At 41.3% G+C, this 22810-nt stretch overlaps 1 protein-coding gene across 1 annotated transcript; it reads left to right on the forward strand.

Annotated features, from left to right (window-relative positions):
* Positions 1-5409: 5409 nt before the first annotated feature.
* On the forward strand, positions 5410-15380 carry COPS7A (COP9 signalosome subunit 7A). Its single transcript, XM_079141107.1, is given in 9 exon segments — positions 5410-5509; positions 5750-5954; positions 8306-8381; positions 8625-8713; positions 9703-9905; positions 10545-10650; positions 10809-10817; positions 10819-10961; positions 11094-15380. Coding segments are annotated over 8 exon segments (828 nt in total). The 5' UTR covers positions 5410-5509; positions 5750-5792; the 3' UTR covers positions 11134-15380.
* Positions 15381-22810: the final 7430 nt, after the last annotated feature.

The following is a 22810-nucleotide window of genomic DNA, read 5'->3' on the forward strand; positions in this document are numbered from 1 at the left end:
GGCACTCGAACACTGAGCCACATCCACAACCCTATTTTGTATTTTGTTTAGAGACAGGATCTCACTGAGTTGCTTAGTGCCTCACTTTTGGCTTTGAACTTTTGAGATCTTTCTGCCTGAGCTGCCCAAGCCTTTGGAATTACAGGCATGTGCTACCAAGCCTGGCCCTTTCTCTTCTTTCTCACTTCTCCTTGTCCTTCTTTGTCTTTGCTCTTAATAATCTTATTTTTTCAATTCATTTCCTTCCCTTTCTTTCTTTAAAATCTCTTTTTCTACTTACAAATTGTTCTCTCATGTCCCCTTCTAATTCCTCTTTGTCATAGAACCATAAATCATCAAAGCCAGACTTGGCTTTACATTTAATCTCTCATTTGACCAATACTGACAAGGAAGTACAAGAAGATGGCATAATTTGCTTTAGGGTCACAGCTAGTTTAAGGTAAATCAGTAGTAGGTCTCAGATTATCTATTTCACCCTCCTCTTTTCTCTTTTCTTTCTAAACAGTGTTGACCTTTGACAAATAATTTAGAACTGGGGATGTAGCTGGTGGTAGAACACTTATCTAGCATGCTTAAGGCCCTAGGTTCAATCCCTAGTACCACAAAAAAGAAATAAAATTTTTAAAAATTAACCTCTGTCATTATTAGTGTCTTCATAGGTTAACTGAGATATTAATATGCACCTAAAAAGGTTGTTGAAAGACTGAATAAAGAAATAAGCCAGTCCCAAAAAACCAAAGGCTGCATGTTTTCTCTGATATGTGATGCTAACACAATAAGTGGGGGAGAGGGAAGAATCGAAGTTCATTGGATTAGATAAAGGGGAATGAAGGGAAGGGAGGAGGGATGAGTGGGGTGAGAATAGAACAGACAGTGAATGAATCAGACATAACTTTCCTATGTTAATATGTACATACACAACCAGTGTAACTCCACGTCATGTACAAACACAAGAATGGGAACTTAAACTCCATGTATGTATAATAAATATGTTAAAGTGCATTCTACTGTCCCATATAATTAAAAAGAACAAATTAGAAAAAAGAATTGAGATTTTTTTTAAAAGACTGAATGAAAGGGGATTACAAATAAAGCAAATAGCACATAATAAACCAATATTTTTTTCTTTTCTTTTTTTTTTAACTGGGGATTGAACTTTACCTCTGAGCTATATCCTCAGCCCTTTTTATTTTTAATTTTGAGACAGGGTCTCACTGCTTAGGTAGCCTTGCCAGATTGTTGAGGCTGGCCTTGAATTTGTGAACCTCCTGTGTCAGCCTCCCAAGTTGCTGGGATTATATGCATGCATCACTGTCCTGGGTTTCCTCATTCTTTCTTCATGGTTTTCTCTTTCCCTCCCTTTTTAAAAATTATAAGTTTGGGCTGGGCACAGTGGCACACACCTACAAACTCTTCCTAGGGTTTGGGAGGCCAAGACAGGAGGACCAAAATTTCAAGGCCACCCTCAGTAATTCAGCAAGACCCTGTTTCAAAATAAAAAATAAAAAGGGTTGGGCATGGGGCTGGGGTTGTGACTCAGTGGTAGAGCGCTTGCCTAGCATGTGTGAGGCACTGGGTTTGATCCTCAGCACCACATAAAAATAAATAAACAAAATAAAAGTATTGTGTCCATCTACAACTAAAAAAATAAATAAAAATAAAGGGCTGGGCATATAGCTTAGTGGTAAAGCACCCCGGGTTCAATCTCCAGTACCCCCCAAGAAATAATAAAATTAACAAAATAAAAATGATAAGTTTGGGCTCTCCGGTTCCTTCACATTTTGGTTATTAGGCCTTTGATTCCTTCTTGCTTTGGTTTCATCTCTTCCATTCACTTCTTTCTTTCTTTTCTTCTTTCCTTCTTTCTTTCCATTTATTGTTTCTGCTTATTTTCTATTATAAGCCAAGAGGTGTGGACCAAAACTTAAAAGTCTTTTTAGTCCTACCAGTCTACTAGTATTATGATTTTCTCTCTTTCCACTTTCTCAGCTTCACATCTCTTACAAGTTACTTAACTGCCCTGGGCCTCAGTTTGTTCCTCTGGAAAGTGGAGATAATTATTAGATTGTTGTGAATATCAAATAATTAAGTTGGTTTTTTTGCGTGTGTGTGGTGCTTGGGATTGAGCCCAGGGCCTTATACTTGCAAGGCAACACTCCACCAACTGAGCTATATCCCCAGCCCTATCAAATGAATTAAGTAAAGCTTTTAGGTCAGTGCTTAACAGAAAGGCTTCCAACATGTCATTATCTTGGGGGTTGTGGGTGTAACTCAGTGGCAGAGTGCTTAGCACCCAAAGGCCTTGCCTTTCATCCCCAGCACACTGCCCCTGCTCTCCAAAAGACCAGAATGGCATTAACTTTCGTTTGCCCTTCTGCAAGCCTGCTATGAAACAGAAAACATTACAGAAATGTTTAAGGCCTTTTATTTATTTATTTATTTATTTATTTATTTTTGACAAACTGGGAAAATATATTTGTCAATTATATCATAGACTAATTTTCTTAACATCTGAAAAGCTCTATCAGTAAGAAAAAGACTAACCCAATAGTAAGATGCTGAGGATGAAGCTCAGTGGCAGAGTGCTTGCCTAACGTGTGCAAGATTCTGGGTTCGATCCCCAGCTCTGGAAACACACACACATACACGCACACACACTCGCACACACACTTCTAAAATGTGAAAAGTTGCTTTACTTTACCCTTAATAACAGAAACACAAGTTAAATTTATAGATAAATATTATTTTTCACCTATAGAGTGGCAAGAATTAGCAACATTTTTTAACACAGTCTTGATCACTCTCATTCCTGCTGGCATGTTCTCCCAACCTCCAAGGACAGCAGTTGACAATATCCTTCAAAGTTTTAAGTAGACATCCTCTATGACCCAGTAATCACACTTCTAAGAATTTATTTTATAGACATATTCTCACCAGTGCTAAAATACATCTGAGCCAGACACCTGTAGTCCCAGTGACTCAGGAGTATCACAGGTTCAAGACATCCTCAGCAATTTAGTAGACACTGTCTTTCAAAATAAAAAATAAAAAAGACTGGGAATGTAGATCAGTGGTACAGTGCCCTTGGGTTCATTCTCTACTACAAAAAAAAAAAAAAAAAAAAAAAAAAAAAAAAACTTAACTAGAATATTCTTTCAGCACGGTTATAGTGGATAGAAAGTGATCTAAATGCCAATGTTCATACAATGGAATACCATCATTCAGAAAAAGTAGAGAATAGCTTCAGCCATCTCTCTTTGTTCTAATATGGAACTATCTCCAAAACATATGTAGGTGAACTTGGGGAAGTCAAGTGCAAGGAAGGAGGACTGGAGGGAACTGTCTAGCTGCTGGCTACCCCAGCCACCACCCAGCACCCCATACTCACACCCATAGGCATAACTACAGTGTCACTAAGAAAACTTAAGAAGCTGGAGAGCCCTCCCTTGCACAAGTCCCTGCCAAAGTCCTGGAGGGGCCCCAGTAGGGTGCACAATCTTGGGGGACTTTTTGTTGTTGTTTTTAGTTTGCATAATGGTAATAATAATAATAATTTTTCAGAACCCAGGAGTACTCTAACACTGGAGTTACATCCCCTGCCCTTTTTTTTTTTTTTTTTTTACTTTTTTTTTTTTTTATTGTAAACAAATGGGATACATGTTGTTTCTCTGTTTGTACATGGCGTAAAGGCATACCATTTGTGTAATCATAAATTTACATAGAGCAATGTTGTTTGATTCATTCTGTTATTTTTTCCCTTCCCCCTACCCCTCCCACCCCCCTTTTTATTTTTACAGAGAGCATTCTGATTCATTGTACACAAATGAGGTACAACTTTTCATTTCTATGGTTGTACACGATGTAGATTCACACCATTTGTGTAATCATACATGTACATAGAGTAATGTCTGTCTCAGTCCACTATCTTTCCTTCCCCCGCCCCTTCCCCCTCATTTCCCTCCACACAATCCAAAGTTCCTCCATTCTCTTACCCCCTGCCCCCATCCCCATGTATCAGCATCCACTTATCAGAGAAAACATTCAGCCTTTGATCTGTTGGGATTGGCTTATTTCACTTAGCATGATATTCTCCAATTCCATCCATTTACCTACAAATGCCATAGTTTTATTCTTTATGGTTGAATAATACTCCATTGTGTATACATACCATAGTTTCTTTATCCATCCATCTATTGAAGGCCATCTAGGTTGGTTCCACAATCTAGCTATTGGAAATTGAGCAACTATAAACATTGATATGGCTGTATCACTGTAGTATGCTGATTTTAAGTCCTTTGGGTATAAACCAAGGAGTGGGATAACTGGGTCAAATGGTGGGTCCATTTCAAGTTTTCTGAGGAATCTCCATAATGCTTTCCACAGTGGCTGCACCAATTTGCAACTCCACCAGCAGTATACAAGTGTGCCTTTTCCCTCTGCATCCACGCCAACATTTATTATTGCTTGTGTTCTTGATAATAGCCATTCTAATTGAAGTGAGAAGAAATCTTAGGATGGTTTTGATTTGCACTTCTCTAATTGCTAGAAATGATGAACACTTTATAAACTTGTTGTTAGCCTGTATATCTTCTATGAAGTGTCTGTCAGCTCCTTAGCCCATTTATTGATTGAGTTCTTTGTATTTTTGGTGTTTTTTTTTTTAAGTTCTTTATTGGGCTGGAGTTGTGGCTCAGTGGTAGAGTGCTCACCTAGAATGTGTGAAGCCCTGGGTTCGATCCTCAGCACCATGTAAAAATAAAAGGTGAATGGTTGAACTACCCAGATGATCTCAGCTGTCGCTAAATTTGTATTACTCATTGTGGTTTCCTTCCTCTCTCTTCCCTTTTTTTTTCCTGCTCCCTCTCTCCTTCCACTACAGTTTTCCTCTCCTTCCTGAAACCGCCTGCTGAGATCGCCCCACCACTAGCAGATTAGAGCTGACAGAGAGCCACCCGGGACAGCCTGAGACTGAGTGTTCCTCAGTGGCTCTCGTTCTTCCACCAATAAAGTTTTATTGTAACAAAGCAGGGGGTGGTGAAGGAGCCCGTCATTCTTCCCAAGCAGCCAATCAAGAGAATAAAACGTCTGTGTTCCTCCCTGGAGCTTCAGCTGCCCGAAGGCGGAAGCCGGATATGTTCCTCCCGGAACTGCAAAAGCGGAAGCACTACCGGAAGCCGACCATAGAAATTAGTGGCTAGAGCGACCCTGAAGGGAGGTGGCAGGAAAAGCTTGGGAGAGCTGCCGGAGGTGACGGAGCAGCGGCCCCGCCCGGTGTGCTGGAAGACGAAACTTCCAGGTAGCGGCCCGCAGTCTGGCTTCAGGGTACGACGTGGGTAGTCGGCGGGGTCCCACAGTCCCACGGCGGCCCCTTTAAGGGAGGAGGTGGAGCCACGTGTAAGGATAGCGGTGGTAAGGTCACGTGGTTAGGACACGTGTAGGGCACGCTTGAAGAGCTGAGGGTGCTTCGTGGTTGGGATGGACACTGATACCCCTTCCCTGGCTGCATCCTGTGCGTTGGGGTTCAGTGCGGTGCACGTGGTGGGGCTTGGGATTAGGGTTAGAGGCAGATACGGAGGGTGGGCGTGGCAGCTAAGATTGGCTAAGATTTTTAGATCCGGAGTAGACTGTTCCATCTTTTAGTCCCCACTTCAGGAGTAATTTAGTGCTTCTACAGTCCAGCCCCTCACCCTTGGGCTTCTTATCCTGCCAGTGTTTAGGACCTCTGGCTTCACATCCTCTTTCCTTACAGCTCCAGACAACCTGAGCCCAGGTCCCCACAGCTCAGTACAGCCATGAGTGCGGAGGTGAAGGTGACAGGGCAGAACCAGGAGCAATTTCTGCTCCTGGCCAAGTCGGCCAAGGGGGCAGCGCTGGCCACACTCATCCACCAGGTGCTGGAGGCCCCTGGTGTCTACGTGTTTGGGGAACTGCTGGATATGCCCAATGTTAGAGAGGTGGGTTGCTGGCCTGGGTAACCCACAGGGAAACTGGGGGCAAAAGTTTTGACTTGAGAAGGGTGGGCAGGCTCATTTTGCAACCTTGGCACCATTTAGTTGAACAAGGATACTGTGATGATTAATGGTAACTTCCGAAAGTAAACAAGCAAATAAAGTTCTTAGTTTTCCCTTTGGAGATGAGGATCCAAAAAACGTAAGATTTTTCTTTTGCCATGCTGGGGATTGAACCCAGGACCTTGTGCTTGCAAGGCAAGCACTCTACCAACTGAGCTGTATCCCCAGCCCCAAGATTTTTCATTTTTAAGTGAAGGAGCATGTCATTCAGAAGACCCGAGTTCTTCTCCGTCAGTGTAGTATCTCTTCATAGGCATGTCACCTTGATAGGGACACCTTTATTTTAGGGCTTCAATTTTCTCTTTACATAATGGGAGTGAGTAGGGTGTGATAGTGCATGCCTATAATCCCAAAACTCAGGAGGCTAAGGCAGGAGGATTGCAAGTTCAAGGCCAAACTCAGCAACTTAATGAGACCTTAAGATGTGACCAGAAAATGGAATTTTTTTTTTTTTTAAAGTGTTGGGGGCCGGGGATATAGCTCAGTTGGTTGAGTTTTTGCCTAGCGTGAACAAGGCCCTGGGTTCAATCCCCAGCCCTGCCAAAAAAAAAAAAAAAAAAAGAAGTTGGGGGGAGTTAGGGATGTAGCTCAGTGATAAAGTGCCCCTGGGTTCAGTCTCCAGTACCCCACCCAAAAGAAATGGAGAAAAAGAGCCATTTGCTCTTGTACATGACTAAAATCCTAGCTACTGGGGGGCTGAGACAGGAGGATCTTCTCAAGTTTGAGGCCAGCCTGGCCAATTTAGTGAGACTCGCACAAAATAAGAAATAAGGTCTGGGGCTGTAGCTTAGTGAATGGTAGAGCACCCTTAGGTTCAATCCCTAGTACTGCCCCACTTCAGATGGAAATGATTCTGTACTTCATCATTATTGTGGAAATCATGTAAAATCATGGGAATGTGTAAAGTTTGGTACAAATGGAAGGATTGAATAGGTCAAATTGGCATGCCCTGTTCTCTCCCTCAGTGCATTTACTAATTCACTTAAAGTAGGTAAAGAAGAGTGTCTTTTCCTCAGGCACTTGGTAAGCTGTAAGGAACACAGCGGAGAGAACCATTCACATAGAAGTGGCAAAGTGTAGAGTTTCAGGTTCAGAGTTGGGGGGGGCGGGTGTCACCAAGACTTGTGGCATTAGCCCATGCCCTATGACAGTGGGTATGTGGGTGAGCCATTTTTGAGTGCCTATGATTCAATCAGTGGATTTAGCCTTTTTCAGTCACTCTGATTTCATATTCAGTGAAACAAAAGCATATCAAAGTGAAGAAAAAGAAGCACTTTTTAATTGAGTACCTGTTTGTAATCTGCCAGTGATCTGGAAATACCAAAAAAGTGGAAGACCCAAGGCTTGCCCTTTCAAAGCTTACATTCCAGTTGGAAAGAAAAGATAAGATGGATGGATATAAATCTAAATCCTTACTTAGCAAATATTTTTTGAGGGATCAGCAACATGCTGACATTTAGCTCTCCTAAATGCTAGTGGGATACCAGAGACTGGGTCTGTAATCTTGATGAAGGAAAGATTCTTAAAGTAAGACCCTTCTGCAGGGATTGATGAAGTGCTAGAATAAGTGATCAGTGATAGGAAGAGAGGAGCTCCTGGTGAGCTGGATCTGTGAGGTGGGAGTGAAGCAGAGGCCATAAATTTAGGTGCCTGTCTAGACTGAGGCAGGAGCCTGGTGAATTGGGGAGTACCACAAACTGCCTAAAAATATTTAAATTCAGAAATATTACATATAGGGCTGAGGCTATAGCTCAGTGGCAGAGCACTTGCCTGGCATATCAGAGGCACTGGGTTTGATCCTTAGCACCACATAAAAGTAAACAAATAAAATGAAGGCATGCTGTCCATCTATAATTACAAAAATTTTTTGTAGTTGTAAATGGATAAAAATAGAAATATTACATATACTCTGAGGGCCAAACAATACCATTTACAGTTCCTCACGTGTGATCTGTTAGATTCCAAACACTGAATGTTTTTTACCCTGAATGTAAAGTAGGAATTGGATGGTGGATGGAGGAAGAGAGCATTGTGGATTTGGGGAATACTGTAATAAAGGCTTGGAAATTAGCCATTCCTGTAGGAAGATTGATCAGAAAGGCAGAGAATGCCTTGGAGAGTTAATGTTGTTTGAAAAAGATGTGGCCAGAAAATGGAGTTCAGGATGATAAGGCTGGGAGGGTGATGAGAGAGGCCCTTCCTGTCACCTTTTCTCTTCCCTCATATTCTTACAGCTGGCTGAAAGTGACTTCGCTTCCACGTTCCGGCTGCTCACAGTGTTTGCTTATGGAACATATGCTGACTACTTAGGTAACCAGAGGGATTGGGGCTCTGGAGCAGTGGAGATGGGAGAAGGGCAATTTCTGGAGGGACTTAGGAGAACTTGATCGGATGTTCCACTTACATGTCCTGTGCATAAAGGGTTGGAAACAAGACCTAAGCTGTCATGGAAAACTGGGGGGGGGGTGGGAAATGTAGGGGAAGGGGAAGAAGAACAGAGTTTCCCACAAAACTGAAAGTAGGAATTCATACGACTTTGTCCTTTTTCCCTAGCTCAAGCCAGGAATCTTCCCCCACTCACTGAGGCTCAGAAGAATAAGCTTCGACACCTCTCAGTTGTCACCCTGGCTGCTAAAGTCAAAGTGAGTGACAGTCTCCTGAGTCCAAAGCCAGTGAGGTCTAGAGCATCTTTTTTTTTTTTTTTTTTTTTTTTTTTTTTTTTTTAATGACCCTGGAAGTTTGCACCAGGATAGCCCTTGACCAGACTGTTGCTTTTTCTTGCCTTTTCCTTCTGCTCTGCCAAGGTCTGTATCTAAACATCATTACTATAGCAATTTAGGCCGAATATTATTCTCTTATTTTTCATTTTGCTGCTGTTTTTCAGTCAGCTGAAATTCTAAGTAAACATCTTCTGTGTTTTTGATCAATTTAGTAATGACTAAGATGCTGATCATGTGTCACTGAACAATTGCTTTCCTAACCACTACATAATTGTTTCATGCCAGCAAAGCCTGAGAGCTGGGAGTGGGGCTCTCTTCTAATGAAATACTGGGCTTCTATTGTTAGAATAAGCAATATGTAATCCAAAAATATATCTGTATTCCAATTGGGCTGTTTTTTGTGAAATATCACCCCTTACCCCCAGTTTGTGTTCTCCCAGTTGTTGTTTCATGGTTTTACTGAAAGCAGGCTCTTTTGGATGCCTGAAAAGGAATGCTGGTTTGGAAGTAGGTGGAATATAAATGATAAACAGAGTGACTACAGACCTCTCCCACTACCACATACTTGCATCATGTCAGGCTGGTCTTGGCCAAGGGCTGTGGTGTGTCCTGAGCTATGATCAAAGAATGCAGATGTTGCTTTCTCCCTCTATGGTGTGGGGGATGAGGGTGTTGGGGAAATATCAGTCTGGTCATTTATTTAAACTGTCCTCATGGTGCTGTTTTTGAGGTGGGGACTCTTATTTAATTCGCTTCAGAACCAGCCTTTTAGAGGAAAGGATTTAGGAATAGGAGTGAAGAGCAGATGGGCCTGGGCAGAGGAAAATGAGGGATTATTTTTGGAAGCCCTTCTCTGCTGAAGAACTTTACAAATTCTGTTCTGACCACCCCACTCCCGCCCTGGGCTCCAGTGCATCCCATATGCAGTGTTGCTAGAAGCCCTTGCTCTGCGTAATGTGCGGCAGCTGGAAGACCTGGTAATTGAGGCCGTATATGCTGATGTGCTTCGCGGCTCCCTGGATCAACGCAATCAGCGACTGGAGGTTGACTATAGCATTGGACGAGACATCCAGCGCCAAGACCTCAGTGCCATTGCCCGAACCCTGCAGGAGTGGTGAGATCTGTATCCTGGTCCTGTCCCTTCCCTTCTCACTCCAAGAAAGGAAGCAGTGCTTCAAGTAGGGAGAGGGCAGGACCTAGGCTGGGCCGCAGAGGTGGAACCTAAGAGGAGGAAGGGAAATGAGCTTATTCCACTACAGACTTCTGAAGGAAGGTGTAGAAGGGGTCCTGGAAGTAGTAATTGGGGAAGGGAAAGGGGAAGGAGTGTCACTCTTGAGGGGATCTTAACTGAGAGGCTGGTCACCTGTCATAGGCTGGATTGAACCCATTGATCTACAACACCATTTTTCCTAGGCCATGAGATGCTTCCTCTTCCCCCCCACCTCTCTTTGTGTCCATGTCTAACTTCGGTATGTCTTTACTTGTTACTTTACTTCTTTTATCCTATTTTGTTTCTAGTTCCTACTCCTGTCTTGCATGTGTCACTCTGGGTACTTTCTTTCCCCTCTCTTATGTTAACCAAGGAACCACCTTGCTACTAGACTATTGTTGTAGCTGGTTTCCATGTGCCTTGGTGAGGGCCTCCAACTCAGATAAGGGTTTAGATTCCAAGTTGTAGCATTTGAGTCTGTTTTTCATGAGTCTGTGGTGACAGTCCTCTTCTGAGGCTTCTCATCTCCCCTAATCCCTGCAGGTGTGTGGGCTGTGAGGTTGTGCTCTCAGGTATTGAAGAGCAAGTGAGCCGTGCCAACCAGCACAAGGAGCAGCAGCTGGGCCTGAAGCAGCAGATTGAAAGTGAGGTGAGCATGCAGGAGAGCAGGATGGATGCAGGCTCCCTCAGCCTGGGCACCTCGCCTGTGCAAGGGCTTTGGACATGGCTGTTGCAGGCAGACAAGATAAGCAGGGACTGTCAGCTTTTGGAACTTTTCTTGCTGTCTCCTTCCTTTCATCTTGGTAGGTTGCCAACCTTAAAAAAAACCATTAAAGTAACGACAGCGGCGGCAGCTGCAGCCACATCTCAGGACCCCGAGCAACACCTGACTGAACTTAGGGAACCAGCTCCAGGCACCAACCAACGCCAGCCCAGCAAGAAGGCCTCAAAGGGCAAGGGGTAAGCCAGTGTGGTACTGCACTTCCTTTAGTCATTTGTGTGGGATGGGGATTTGGGGGAGCCTCCAGGGATTAGGGGAATCCCCTGCATCCTCTCTTCTTTCTCTCTCCCTCTCTCTCTCCTTCTTGCCAGGCTCCGAGGGAGTGCCAAGATTTGGTCCAAGTCTAACTGAAGGGATTCATTTCTTTCCTGGGGATGTGGGGCCCCAGATGCCTGCCTGCCTGCCCCTTAGGATTCCTCAGAGAGCCTTCCTGTGCTCCTGGCCAGCTGATAATCCTAGTTCATGACCTTTAACCTCCTGCACCTCAAAGCATAGATTATCTCGGGAGGAGGCCAGTACAGGTCATGTTTTTGTTGGTACTTTTTGTTCTACATGATTTTCCCATGTGTTCCATTGCTCTTTCTCCCTGTAATACTCTCTTCTGGATTTCTTTAATAATGCAGCATCTGTCCTTGTTTATTACTTTTGGCATTGAGTAGTTGGGTAGTCCTGAAGGTTCCTTAGTCTCCAGCATAACCCATGGGTGTTCCTTCTACCACCTTATTCCTGCATGTCTAATCCTGATGCCTACTCCCTACATGTGCCTATTGGCTAGCATCTAAAGAGCTAGGACCCTACCAGAATTTCTAACATGAGAATTCTGGGAGCCAGTCTGCCATTCTGAGAGTGACTGGACACTTTCATCCTAGAGCCCCAGCACACTACAGTTTCCTTTCCCCCATCTTCCCCTTGGGTCCTGGGAATGCTGCTGCTTCAGTGATTCCAGAGCCTAAGAAGGACAACTGTTGAGATGTTGAGATGTTGAGAGAGATGGTTCTTTCTCGGCTCTGACCATCTTGGGAAGTCCAGTGGCAATCCTGGAAAGATTTATATCTTCTTTTGTGAATTTGGTGGGGAAGGCAATATAGATTGTATTTAAAAAAAAAAGTTATATATGCATATATCTATATATAACACAACAGAAATAAATCTATGAGAAGTCTATCTACAAACATGCCTGGAACTTGGTATCGTCTGTTTTTGATATTTGTGGATGGAAATAAGACTCATTCTCAGTCTACTCTAAAGCAGAATACTAGAAAATGAAGATAACCAGAAACCATTTTCAGAGTCCTAGCCTAACAGCTAGGACACCTAGCTCTTGGGCTGTCACTTAGGATAAATTACTCCATGTCTCAGCATGTGTTCAGAATAAGTACCAACACATGCGAGATCCCAGAGATGCAAACTGACCATCTCTGGCCTTGATCTCAAGGAGCTTCACTTCATCTTCTTTCTATCCACATCATAGAATTATAAGGGAAAGAGTTGTTAGTGAACTCGAATCTTTGCATTAAAACCACACAAAACTATCATGTCTGTTGTGCTACTGCCCTCTGTCCATGTTAGAATTTCCCAAGAACTATGCTGGGAAAATTGGTCTCCTTGGCCTAAAGTACTGCTATGTGTTCCCTAGAATTGGGATGCTCTAGTGTGAGGGACAGTTGAGCCCTTACATGTGAAGTGCTTGACTTCTGAGGGTCCCAGTGATCCTAGTGTTGACTGAGCTGCTTGTCAAAGCTTGTTCTGTTCTCAGATTTAGGACCTGTAAAGGTCCTAAAGCTATCAGTCATGGAACCAGAAAATGGGAGTGGAATTCTGACTTTGATTAAAGATGGACCAGGTAAGGTTATACCTTAAGAGGGCAATGGAGTCTTAACAAAACCAGTCCAGTGAGCCCCATTTCAGGAACTGACATTCTTGGCTTCTCAGCTTTGCTGTAGACAACCTTGTTGACCTTGTTGCCCCTGAAATAAACTCCTTCTTCCCAGGCCCTCCACCATGTAGAAGTTGATAGTTTCTGGTGCTTTGAACTTGTCCCCCAGCTCCCACCCAAGCCCCAGTTTTTCCTTTGGAACTTAGTGTCTCTTTTTCCCAGAAGCTGCTCCCAGTTAATGGCTCCTTAAACTTTCCACACCTAGAAATTTCTAGTTCCACAATTCAGTGAATGGCTCTAAAGTCCAGTGTAGAGTGGGCTGGGGTGCCCAGCCTCACACCAAAAGAGGGAAGGAGAACCATTCACATCTCTAGGGTCAGATAAATGCAATTTGTTTTTTATTTACAAAGCCAGAGCACTTGATTACCAAGAAATGGGGAATGGGCAGCACATTATTTGGGAATTAATGAGGGCTCGGTTTTGACCATGAATATTTGGTTCAAGATTTCAGAATCATTGTATAACCAAGACAATTTCTGGGGCAACAGGATCTCACTAAATTGTTTAGGGCCTTGCTGAATTGCTGAGGCTGGCCTCAAACATACAGTTCTCCTGCCTTGGCTGGGATTATAGACATGCACCACTGTGCTGAACTCTTCCTGAGAATTGTGTCACTCACTTGCACACTCACACAATACTGATCCCTACTGCTAGCAGTCTTAGAAGATTTTAAGGCTGGACCCCATGTTAGTAGTAGGAAGAGTCAGGCACAGTGGCACACACTGGCTGTAATCCTGGCAATTTGGAAGGTGAGCAGAAGAATCACATTTGAGGCTAGCCTCAGCATCTTAGCAAGAACACGTCTCAAAATATAAAAAATTAAAGGGGTTGAGGATATAGTTTAGTGATAGAGTGCTTGCTAGCATGTGTAAGACCCTGGATTCCATCCCCAGTACAGCAAACAAAACAAAACAACATTAAAATCTCCAGCTAAAAATGACAATTAGAATGCACAAAAGATCATAAAATATGTACTGTCAGTATTTTATAGAATATTGTTAGAGATTAGAAAGTCCTCACTTAAGATGGGTATGGCAGTGCCTACCTATAACCCCAGCCACTTGGAACGCTGAGGCAGGAGGATTGTGAGCTCAAGGTCAGTCTGGACAATTTAGCAATTCCCTTTCTCCAAAAAAACAAAGAAGAAAAAAAAGTTCCCAGCTTAGATGAATCTTCCAACAGGGATAGATAGAACAGAGTTTATAGGGGCATTTAAGCACTGTATTAGTTATCTAATGCTGTGCAACAAATGACCAGTAAAATTTAATGGCTTAAAACAACATTATCTCAGCGGGGTGTAGTGGCACACACCTGTAATGCCAGTGGCTGGGGAGGCTGAAACTGGAGGATTCCATGTTCAAAGCCAGACTCAGCAATTTAGCAAGGCCTTAAGCAACTTAGTGAGACCTTGTCTCAAAAAATAAAAAAAAGGGCTGGGAATGTGGCTTAGTGGTTGAGCACTCCTGGGTTCAGTCCCCAGTACCAAAAAAAAAAAAGACAAAAAAGAAACCACATTGTCTCAGTTTTTATGAGGAGGGAGTCTGAACTGGTATTTTCTACCTCAGGGTCTCTCACAAGGCTATATTCGAGGGTTAGCTAAGGCAATAATCCTCTCAAGGCTTAGTGTGGTAGTCAGCAAGAATCACTTCTTAATGGATGATTGGACTAAAGACCTTACCAGGAGACTGACTATTAGCCAACAGTTGTCCAGAAGACAACACTAGCAAGATGAACTCAGTCTTTTGAAACAATCACAGAAGTAACATCCCATCACTTTTTACTCAGTAGTCCAGCCTGTAATCAAGGGGTATAGATTACACAGGGTGTGATTGTTAGAAGGCAGAGATCATTGAGAGCCATGTCAGAAGTTGTCTGCCACAGGCGTGTTTCTGTGATCCACCAGCATTAAAATCATGGGAGCTTTTGAAAGTAACCCTTGAGGCCAGTTCTACCCTAGTTCCTATCAAGTTAGAAACTCCAGGATGTGAACTGAAAATGTGCCTTCACCACCCTCATTGACTCAGAACAGTGAAGTTCCAAGTATATAAGCACTCTTGTCTAGATTAGTGCCAACATGGGTCAAATGAAAGGTTTCTACTGCTGGGCCTGTGTGAACACATAAGAGTTCAGGGCTACCATCTGGGAGGGAGGAATGAGCAAAGGTAAAATTTTGAGTACAGGGCAAAGAAAGCAAGACTTATTCTATCCTTTAAAGTTTTTAAGTGCATGGTTATAAAGTACCCTGTTTAGTAAGTGCTAAAAAGTATTGGGTAAGTTGAAAGTGTTTAAAGGGGATCTACCTCTTGCCTGGGGGTCAGAAAAAGGACATGACCAGTAAACTGAAACTAGAAACCCAAATAGTAGTTAGCCTGATAAAGAGGAGGAAGTATGCATCCTAGTTAGGAAGAATGTCAGAAAGACTTTAATTTTCAGCCCTAATAGGAAATGCATTACGTTTGGTTTGGAGCAGGTTATATGATCTTAAAATTACTGTTCATTTTTCATTGAATTGATAAATACATCCTGGCTGAAAAATCTGAAATAATTTCAGCTATGATGTTTATGTTATACATTTTTGGGCACTGGAGTTTTGGGTGATTTTTGTCTTTTTGCTGATCTATTTTTCAATGATAATTGTTAATAAAAGTTAATATTTACTTGGTGTTTACTGTGGTCAGGCACTATTCTAAGTGTTTCATGAGTGTGAACACATTTAACATTTAATAACAATTTTCTGAGATTGATATCAGTATTATCCTCTTCTAACCATGACAGAAAGGTACCAAGAAGTTATGTAATTTGCCCCTGGGGTCACATGTTATAAATGGAGTAAACATACCCCACTCACCCTGTCTCTCCCCTGTTGCTGTACAAGAATGCATGGAGAAGCTCTTGAAGATCTCAAGAAAAGTGGAGGCAGAGGGAAAGAAAACAGGACTCAAAGTTCTAGTACATAGGTAATTAGTTTACAATTAATGGTCTCAAAGGCAACCCAAAACCTAGAAGTGTACGCCAGGTACAAACTAAAGGAACTCTAAGAGAAGCCCTCTAGTAGAGTTCTCAGTAATAAGAAAAGTTTTGATCCCCAGCACTGAAAACAAAAACTAAACAAAAAGTGCTGCCTAAGTCTAATGTGGTCAATTACTTGCTTAAACAAAATTAACATTCAGCATTCTCACCGTTCTTAGGATTTTTTAATAAGACCCCATGTTTCAAAACATTATATTCGAAATATCCAGGAAATAGTCTAAAACTACTCCTTATACAAAGACCTGTTCAGGGAAAACATAACCAACCTGGAGATGACAGAAATGTTGGAATTTAATTATTTTATTTTTTTGTGGTACTGGAGATTGACCCCATATCCTTGCACATGCTCGGTAAGCCTCTACCACCAAACCACATCCCCAGCCCTGAGATATTAGAATTTAAAGCAAAAATTTCGAAGTAGTATAACCACATTGGAAGAAGTAAAAGAAAATGCTATTGAAACATGAAAAGATAGAAGGTCTTAGGAAATAGAGATTATAATGAAGAACTAAATGGAAATTTTAGAACTGAAAAATAGATTTGAAACTTTGCTGCATGAGTTTAATAGAATGGAGATAACAGGATAGAGTTGGCGAGTTCAAAAACATAAAACAATCAATAATGGAGAAAAAGAACTTTAAAAAATTTCAGAGCCTCAGGAACCTATGAGATAGTCCAAAAAGCCTGACATTCATGTCAACAGAATCCCAGAAGGAAAAGAGAGCATGTAGAACAGACAGCAAGAAAAATTATCTAAAGAAATCATGTCTTAAAACCTTCCAACTTTGTCAAAATACAGATTCAAAAAACTTGGTGATCAACAAGATACATGCAAGGAAATCCACGTCCATAGTCGTAGTCAAAGTGCATGAAAATCCCAAACACATGCAGAAATAAACAATACATTTTCTATAGGTAACAATGCCTCCAATGAGTGCAGATTCCTCATCAGAAACAGGAAGGAGGACAACACATGAATGACACTATTGAAATAACTGTCAACTCAAAATTCTATGTGAAATGAATATAATCAGGTGAAAGTAAAGAGAATTTGTGGGCTGGGGATTTAGCTCAGTGGTACAGTGCTTCCCTAGCATGCACTGAGACCCTAGGTTCAATCCCCATACTGCCAGAAATTAATAATAAAAAATGAAGAATTTGTCACCAGCAAATCTGCTCTAAAAGATACTTAAAAAATCTTCAAACATTGGGGACACGACGTCAGGAAATTGAAAACATCAAAAATATAGGAAGAAGACTTGAGATGGTAGCTCAGTGGTAGAGTGCTTACCTAGCATAGGCAAGACTCCAAGTTCAATCCCCAATATGGCGAAAAGAAAGAAAGAAAAAGAGCTGGGCACACACCTGTAATCCCAGTGACTCTGGAGCCTGATGCAGGAGGACTGCAAGTTTGAGACCAGCTGGGCATTTTAGTGAGACCGTGTCTCAAAAAGGGCTGGGGATGTAGATCAGTGTTGAAGGACCCCTGGGTTCACTCCATAGTAATGGAGAAAAAAAATTTATGAATTTATCAAGTCGGTTTCTCAACTTGCAGTTTTTTAATATAGTAATTTACCTAGCACTAAGCATATTTAGTATCACAATGTGGCATTTCAGCATTATTCTACTCCACTGATCTTCCCTATATCTTTATGATATCTGGCCCTCCCTTTTTTTCCCTTAACATATGACAACTACTATGGAAGAAGAAAGAGTAAAGGGACATATGTGGTGATAAAATTGCTATATTTCACTTCAAGTAATAAAATCAATTCTAAGTAAACTCTGCAAATTATATATTTTGTAATGCCTAGAATAGGGGTTAGTAAATCCAGTCCACTGCTTAATTTTGTTTTGGTGATTGAACTCAGGGGCTTAACCACTGAGCAATATCCCCAGCCCTTTTATTTTTTATTTTGAGGCAAGGTCTCACCATGTTGCGTAGGGCCTTATTAAATTGCTGAGGCTAGACTTATACTTGCAATTTTCCTGCCTCAACCTCCCAAGTGGCTAGGATTACAGGTGTGCACCACCACCTCTGGCCACTGCCTGTTTCTGTAAATGAAATTGTATTGAAACACAGTAACACCTTATTATTTTTGTATTGTATATGATTGTTTTTACACTATGTTGTCAGAGTTAAGTGTTGCAATGGACATTGGACCTACAAAACCCAGCATATTTATTATCTGACCTTTTACAAGTCTAGGACAAGTTTGCCTAGAATAACCTCTAAAAAGGGAGAAAAACTGGGTGCAGTCGTGTTCATTTGTAATTCCAGTGGCTCTGGAGGCTGAGGCAGGAGATTCACAAGTTCAAAGCCAGCTGCAGCAACTTAGCAAAGCCCTAAGCAAGTTAGTGAGACCCTGTGTCATAAAAAATAAAAAGGGCTGGGGATGTGGCTCAGAGGTTAAGCGCCCCTGGGTTCAATTCCAAGTATCTTCTCCCCCTCCCCCGAAAGAGGGGGGGGCAGTAAAAAGGAATTTTTAAATGCAAAACGACCCAACCAAATGCTAACTTCAAAAAACCTACAAATGACCAGTATGGTGGCTCAGGCCTGTAATTCCTGCTACTCAGGAAGCTGAGGCAGGAGAATCACAAGTTCCAGGCTGGCCCCAGCAACCTAGCAAGACGATGTCTCAACATAAAATTTTAAAAGGGTCAGGGTGTAGCCCAGTGGTAGAGTATTTGCCTGGCATGCTCAAGACCCTGAGTTTAAAAAAAAAAAAAAAAAAAAAAAAAAAAAAAGGGGGGGGAGTCTTAGTTGATGGAAAAAACAAAGAAAATTACTGCGTATAAAAACTCACATTATATAATGATAAAAGATTGTTTTCTGAGAAGAACAATTCTAAATGGCTAGGCATTTAACTACAGTACTTCAAAACATGAAGTCCCAAAATGATAGATCTCAGAGGAAAAATGGACAGGTCCACAATTACAGTTGAAAATGTCAAAACTCTTCTCTCCCCCCAAAAAATTCTTCTCCCATTAATCAACAAAACAAGTAAACAAAAGAATCAGCAAATATATAGAACTGAACAGTGCCATCAACTACTAAGATAATTGACATTTGTAAAACAGAATACACATTTTTGTTCAAGTGCTTGTGGAACATTTAGCAAGATCATCTATGTCCTGTATCATAAAACAAACCTAAACAAATTTAGAAGAACTGAGATCATAGAAAATACACTTTATGACAACAATGGAATTGAATTAGGAGCCAACAACAAATTCCCAAACACTTGGAATCTAAATAATATACTTCTAAATAGTCATGGATTGAAAGGATTATCTCAAGAGAAATAGAAAATATGAACTGTCAGTCACAGTGGCGCACCCCTGTAATCCCAGCAGCTCAGGAGGCTGAGGTAGGAGGATTGCAAGTTCTAAGGCCAGCCTGGCCAGCATAGAAAGACTTGTCTCAAAAAAATAACAAAACCGGAGATGAAGCTCAGTGGTAGAATACCCTGAGTTCAACCCTTAGTCTGAGAAGAAAAAGAAGAAATGTCTAGAATCAATAGTCTATGCTTCCACCTTGAGAAGGAAAAGAAGGGCAGCCAGGCAGGGTGACCCATGCCTGCGATTAATTCCAGTGACTCAGGGTGCTGAGGCAGGAGGATCATGAGTTTGAGACCTGCCTCAGCAATTTAGTGAGACTCTGTCTCTAAAAGAAAAATTTAAGAGTAAGGATATGTATCTCAGTGGGAAAGCTCCCCTGGATTCATTCCCAGTATCAAAAAAAAAAAAAAAAAAAAATAGAGAAGGAGGAAATAGTCCTTTAAAAAATACTTTAAAAGATAAATAAGGGCAAAAAAAAAAAAAAAAAAAAAAAGATAAATAAGGGCAAAAATAAATGCAAAGCAAGCAGAAAGTGAGATTAAGGAAATTGACAGCAGAAAAAAAATTTTAAGTGAACCCCCAAACCCAAAAGTTAATGTTTTTTTCATGCTGGGGATCAAACTGGGGCCTTGTGTTGTATCCCCAGCCCAAAAGTTGACCATTTGAAATGATCAATAGAACTGATAAACCTCTAGCCATACTAATAAAAAGGGAGGGAGGAAAGAAGACACAAATTACCAATATGAGGAATAAAAGGGGATATTACCACAGACCCCAAGGGTTAATAAGGGAACCCTACAATTCTGTACACAAATAGTCTTGATGAAATTGGCCAAATCCTTGTCCTGTGGTATGAATATTTTTCCCCTCCACAATTCATATTGGAACTTAATTCCCTGTGTAACAGTGTTAAGAGATGGGGCCTAATGGGAGTTGTTAGGTCATGAGGGCTCTGACCTCATAAATGGATTAATGATGTAATAAAAAGTGTATTTGAGACTGGGTTCACTCTCTTGTGTGTATCTGCCATGTGAGGAACATCATTTCTTCCCTATAAAGGATGCAGCATTGAAGGTTCCTTCTTAGGAACAGGTACTGGGCACTCACCAAACACCAAGACTGCCAGTATCTTTGATTTTGGACTTCTTAACCTTTAGAACTGTGAGAAATAAATTTCTCTTATTTATAATTTATCCAGTCAATCTAGGGTATGCTCTTACAGTAGCACAAAACAGTCTAAGGCATCTTGAAAGCCAAACGTTACCAAAACTCACCCAAGAATAGAAAGATGTAAATACAAAATGTATAGCCATAAAAATTATAGAAGATCTCATGGGAGAAAAATCAACCTGTAGTTAAGCAAAGAGTTCGTATAAATATGACATCAAAAACATGATTCATGTTGGGCAAAGTGGCACACACCTATAATCCCAGCTACTCTGGAGACTGAAGTATGAGGATCACAAGTTCAAGACCTGGGCAACTTAGCAAGACCCTATTTCAAAAGGGGTGGAGGGGTGAGAATATAGTTCAGTGGTAGAGTGCCCCTGGGATCAATTCTTAGTACTATAGAACAATAAGTAGGCTATAATGATGGCAAATAAGCATATGAAAAGATGCTCAATATCATTAGCCATTAAGGAAATGCAATTTAAAACTACACTGAAGCTGGCACAGGTGGTGCACACCTGTAATTCCAGTGGCTTGGGAGGCTAAGGCAGGAGGATTCAAAGTTCAAAGCCAATCTCAGCAACTTAGGACTTGAGCTATTTCACTAGATCCTGTCTCAAAATAGAAAAAGGGCTGGAGATGTGACTCAATGGTTAAGTGCCCCTGGGTTCAATTCCCAGTACCAAAAATTAATTAATTAAATAAAAGGCCTGGGGATGTGACTCAGTGGTAAAGTGCCTCTGGGTTCAATCCCCAGCACACACACACAACACAAACACAATGAAACACTAGGAAATTAGGGAGCTTACCTACAGCAGATTGCTAAACTAATGTGTGAGACTGTGTTAGGTCACCAACACCTCAAAAACAAAAACATAGGGCTGGAGTTATATAACTCAGTGATAAAGCACTTGCCTAGCATGTGTGAGGCACTGGGTTAGATTCTCAGCACCACATATAAATAAATAAAATAAAAGTCCATTGACAACTTAAAAAATACTAAAAAAAAAAAAAAGAAAGAAAACACAATGAGTGGGGCACAGTGGCCCATGTCTGTAATTCCAATGACTCCAGAGGCTGAGGCAGGAGGATCGCAAGTTGGAGACCAGCATCAACAACTTAGCAAGACCCCATCTCAGAATTAAAAAAAAAAGGCTTGAGAATGTAGCTCGGTGGTAAAGGTCCCTTGGGTTCAGTCCCTAGAAACAAAAAATAACACCACACAAGGAGATATCTTTTAGAGTGAATAGAATATACCCTATTAGAATGACTAAATTAAAGCAAAACTAACAATACCAACTTCAAGAATTCAAAGAAACTGGAACTCCTACATTGCTGGTGGGAATGCAAAATGGTTCAAGTACTCTGGAAAGCAATTAGCGTTTTCTCTTAAGTTAAATGGACCATATGACCCAGCAATCTCATTTCATTTCATTCCCAAAGAAATATAAACTTACATTTACATAAATGCCTGTACATAAATGTTTACAGTCATTCTGTTTACTTTTTATAGTTGCCAAAAACTATAATCGATACACATATGTGCAGACAGCAATTTTATTGTAGATTAAAAAAAAAAAAAAAAAAAAAAGTCTGGTATGGTGGCACTTGCCTGTAATCCCAGCCACTCAGGAGGCTAAAAAAGGAGAATGTGAGTTCAAAGCCAATTTCAGCAATTTAGTGAGGCTAAGTAACTTAGTGAGACCTTGTCTCTAAGTAAAATATAAAAAGGGCTGGGGATATGGCTCAGTGGTTAAGTGCCCTTGGGTTCAATCCCTGATACCCCCCACCAAAAAAAAAACAAAAAAAAAACCCCAAAAACATCAAAATACAAGACATACTAGTTAGGTGTGGTGGATGCATGCCTGTGGTCCCAGCTACTTGAGAGAGTGAGGCAGGAGACTCACTTGAGCCCAGAAGTTCCAGATCAGTCTAGGCAACACAGTAAAACTATTTCAGACAAACAAGAAACCAGGCTGGTCCGAAGGTAGTGAGTTATCTCAATTGATTGTTTAAACAAGAAACCAAACATACTGAGTTACTGGCATGCTAATAGACATTGTTTCAAACACTGTGCTATTACTTGGGTAAATTTTAATATAAAAATTTGCTTAAGCCATCAAAGAACTTTTTATTTAAAGGACTCCAGTGGTATCATTCTGTATAGCACATTAGTAACATTTATGTCAATGTAGATTTTTGAGTCCTGGTTCTTGTTGTGCCACAGGTAGCTATGCGATACTGACTTTCATCTGTTTCTTCACTAGTACTTTGGATATCTGTAATTGTTGTATTGTAAAAGCTGCATTGGATCCTTTGCAACCTCAAGATTCTGCTTTTGTAGGTCTAAAGAAGACCTACTGCCACATTTGGGAATTTCCAGAGCAAGTGATCTGTAAAGTCTCGTCAACTCTGAAATTGTCATTTGCATCAGACACTGGGTTGGTTTAAATAAGGCTTATCTATACTGAGAGTCAGCTGGTCCTTGTCTGCCACTTTCCCTGTGAATTGGTAATTCTCCCCATCTCAAATACAGGATATCCGCACCCC

The sequence above is a fragment of the Sciurus vulgaris genome, assembly GCF_902686455.1.
Source record: "Sciurus vulgaris genome assembly, chromosome: 5".
Classification (NCBI taxonomy): domain Eukaryota; kingdom Metazoa; phylum Chordata; class Mammalia; order Rodentia; family Sciuridae; genus Sciurus; species Sciurus vulgaris.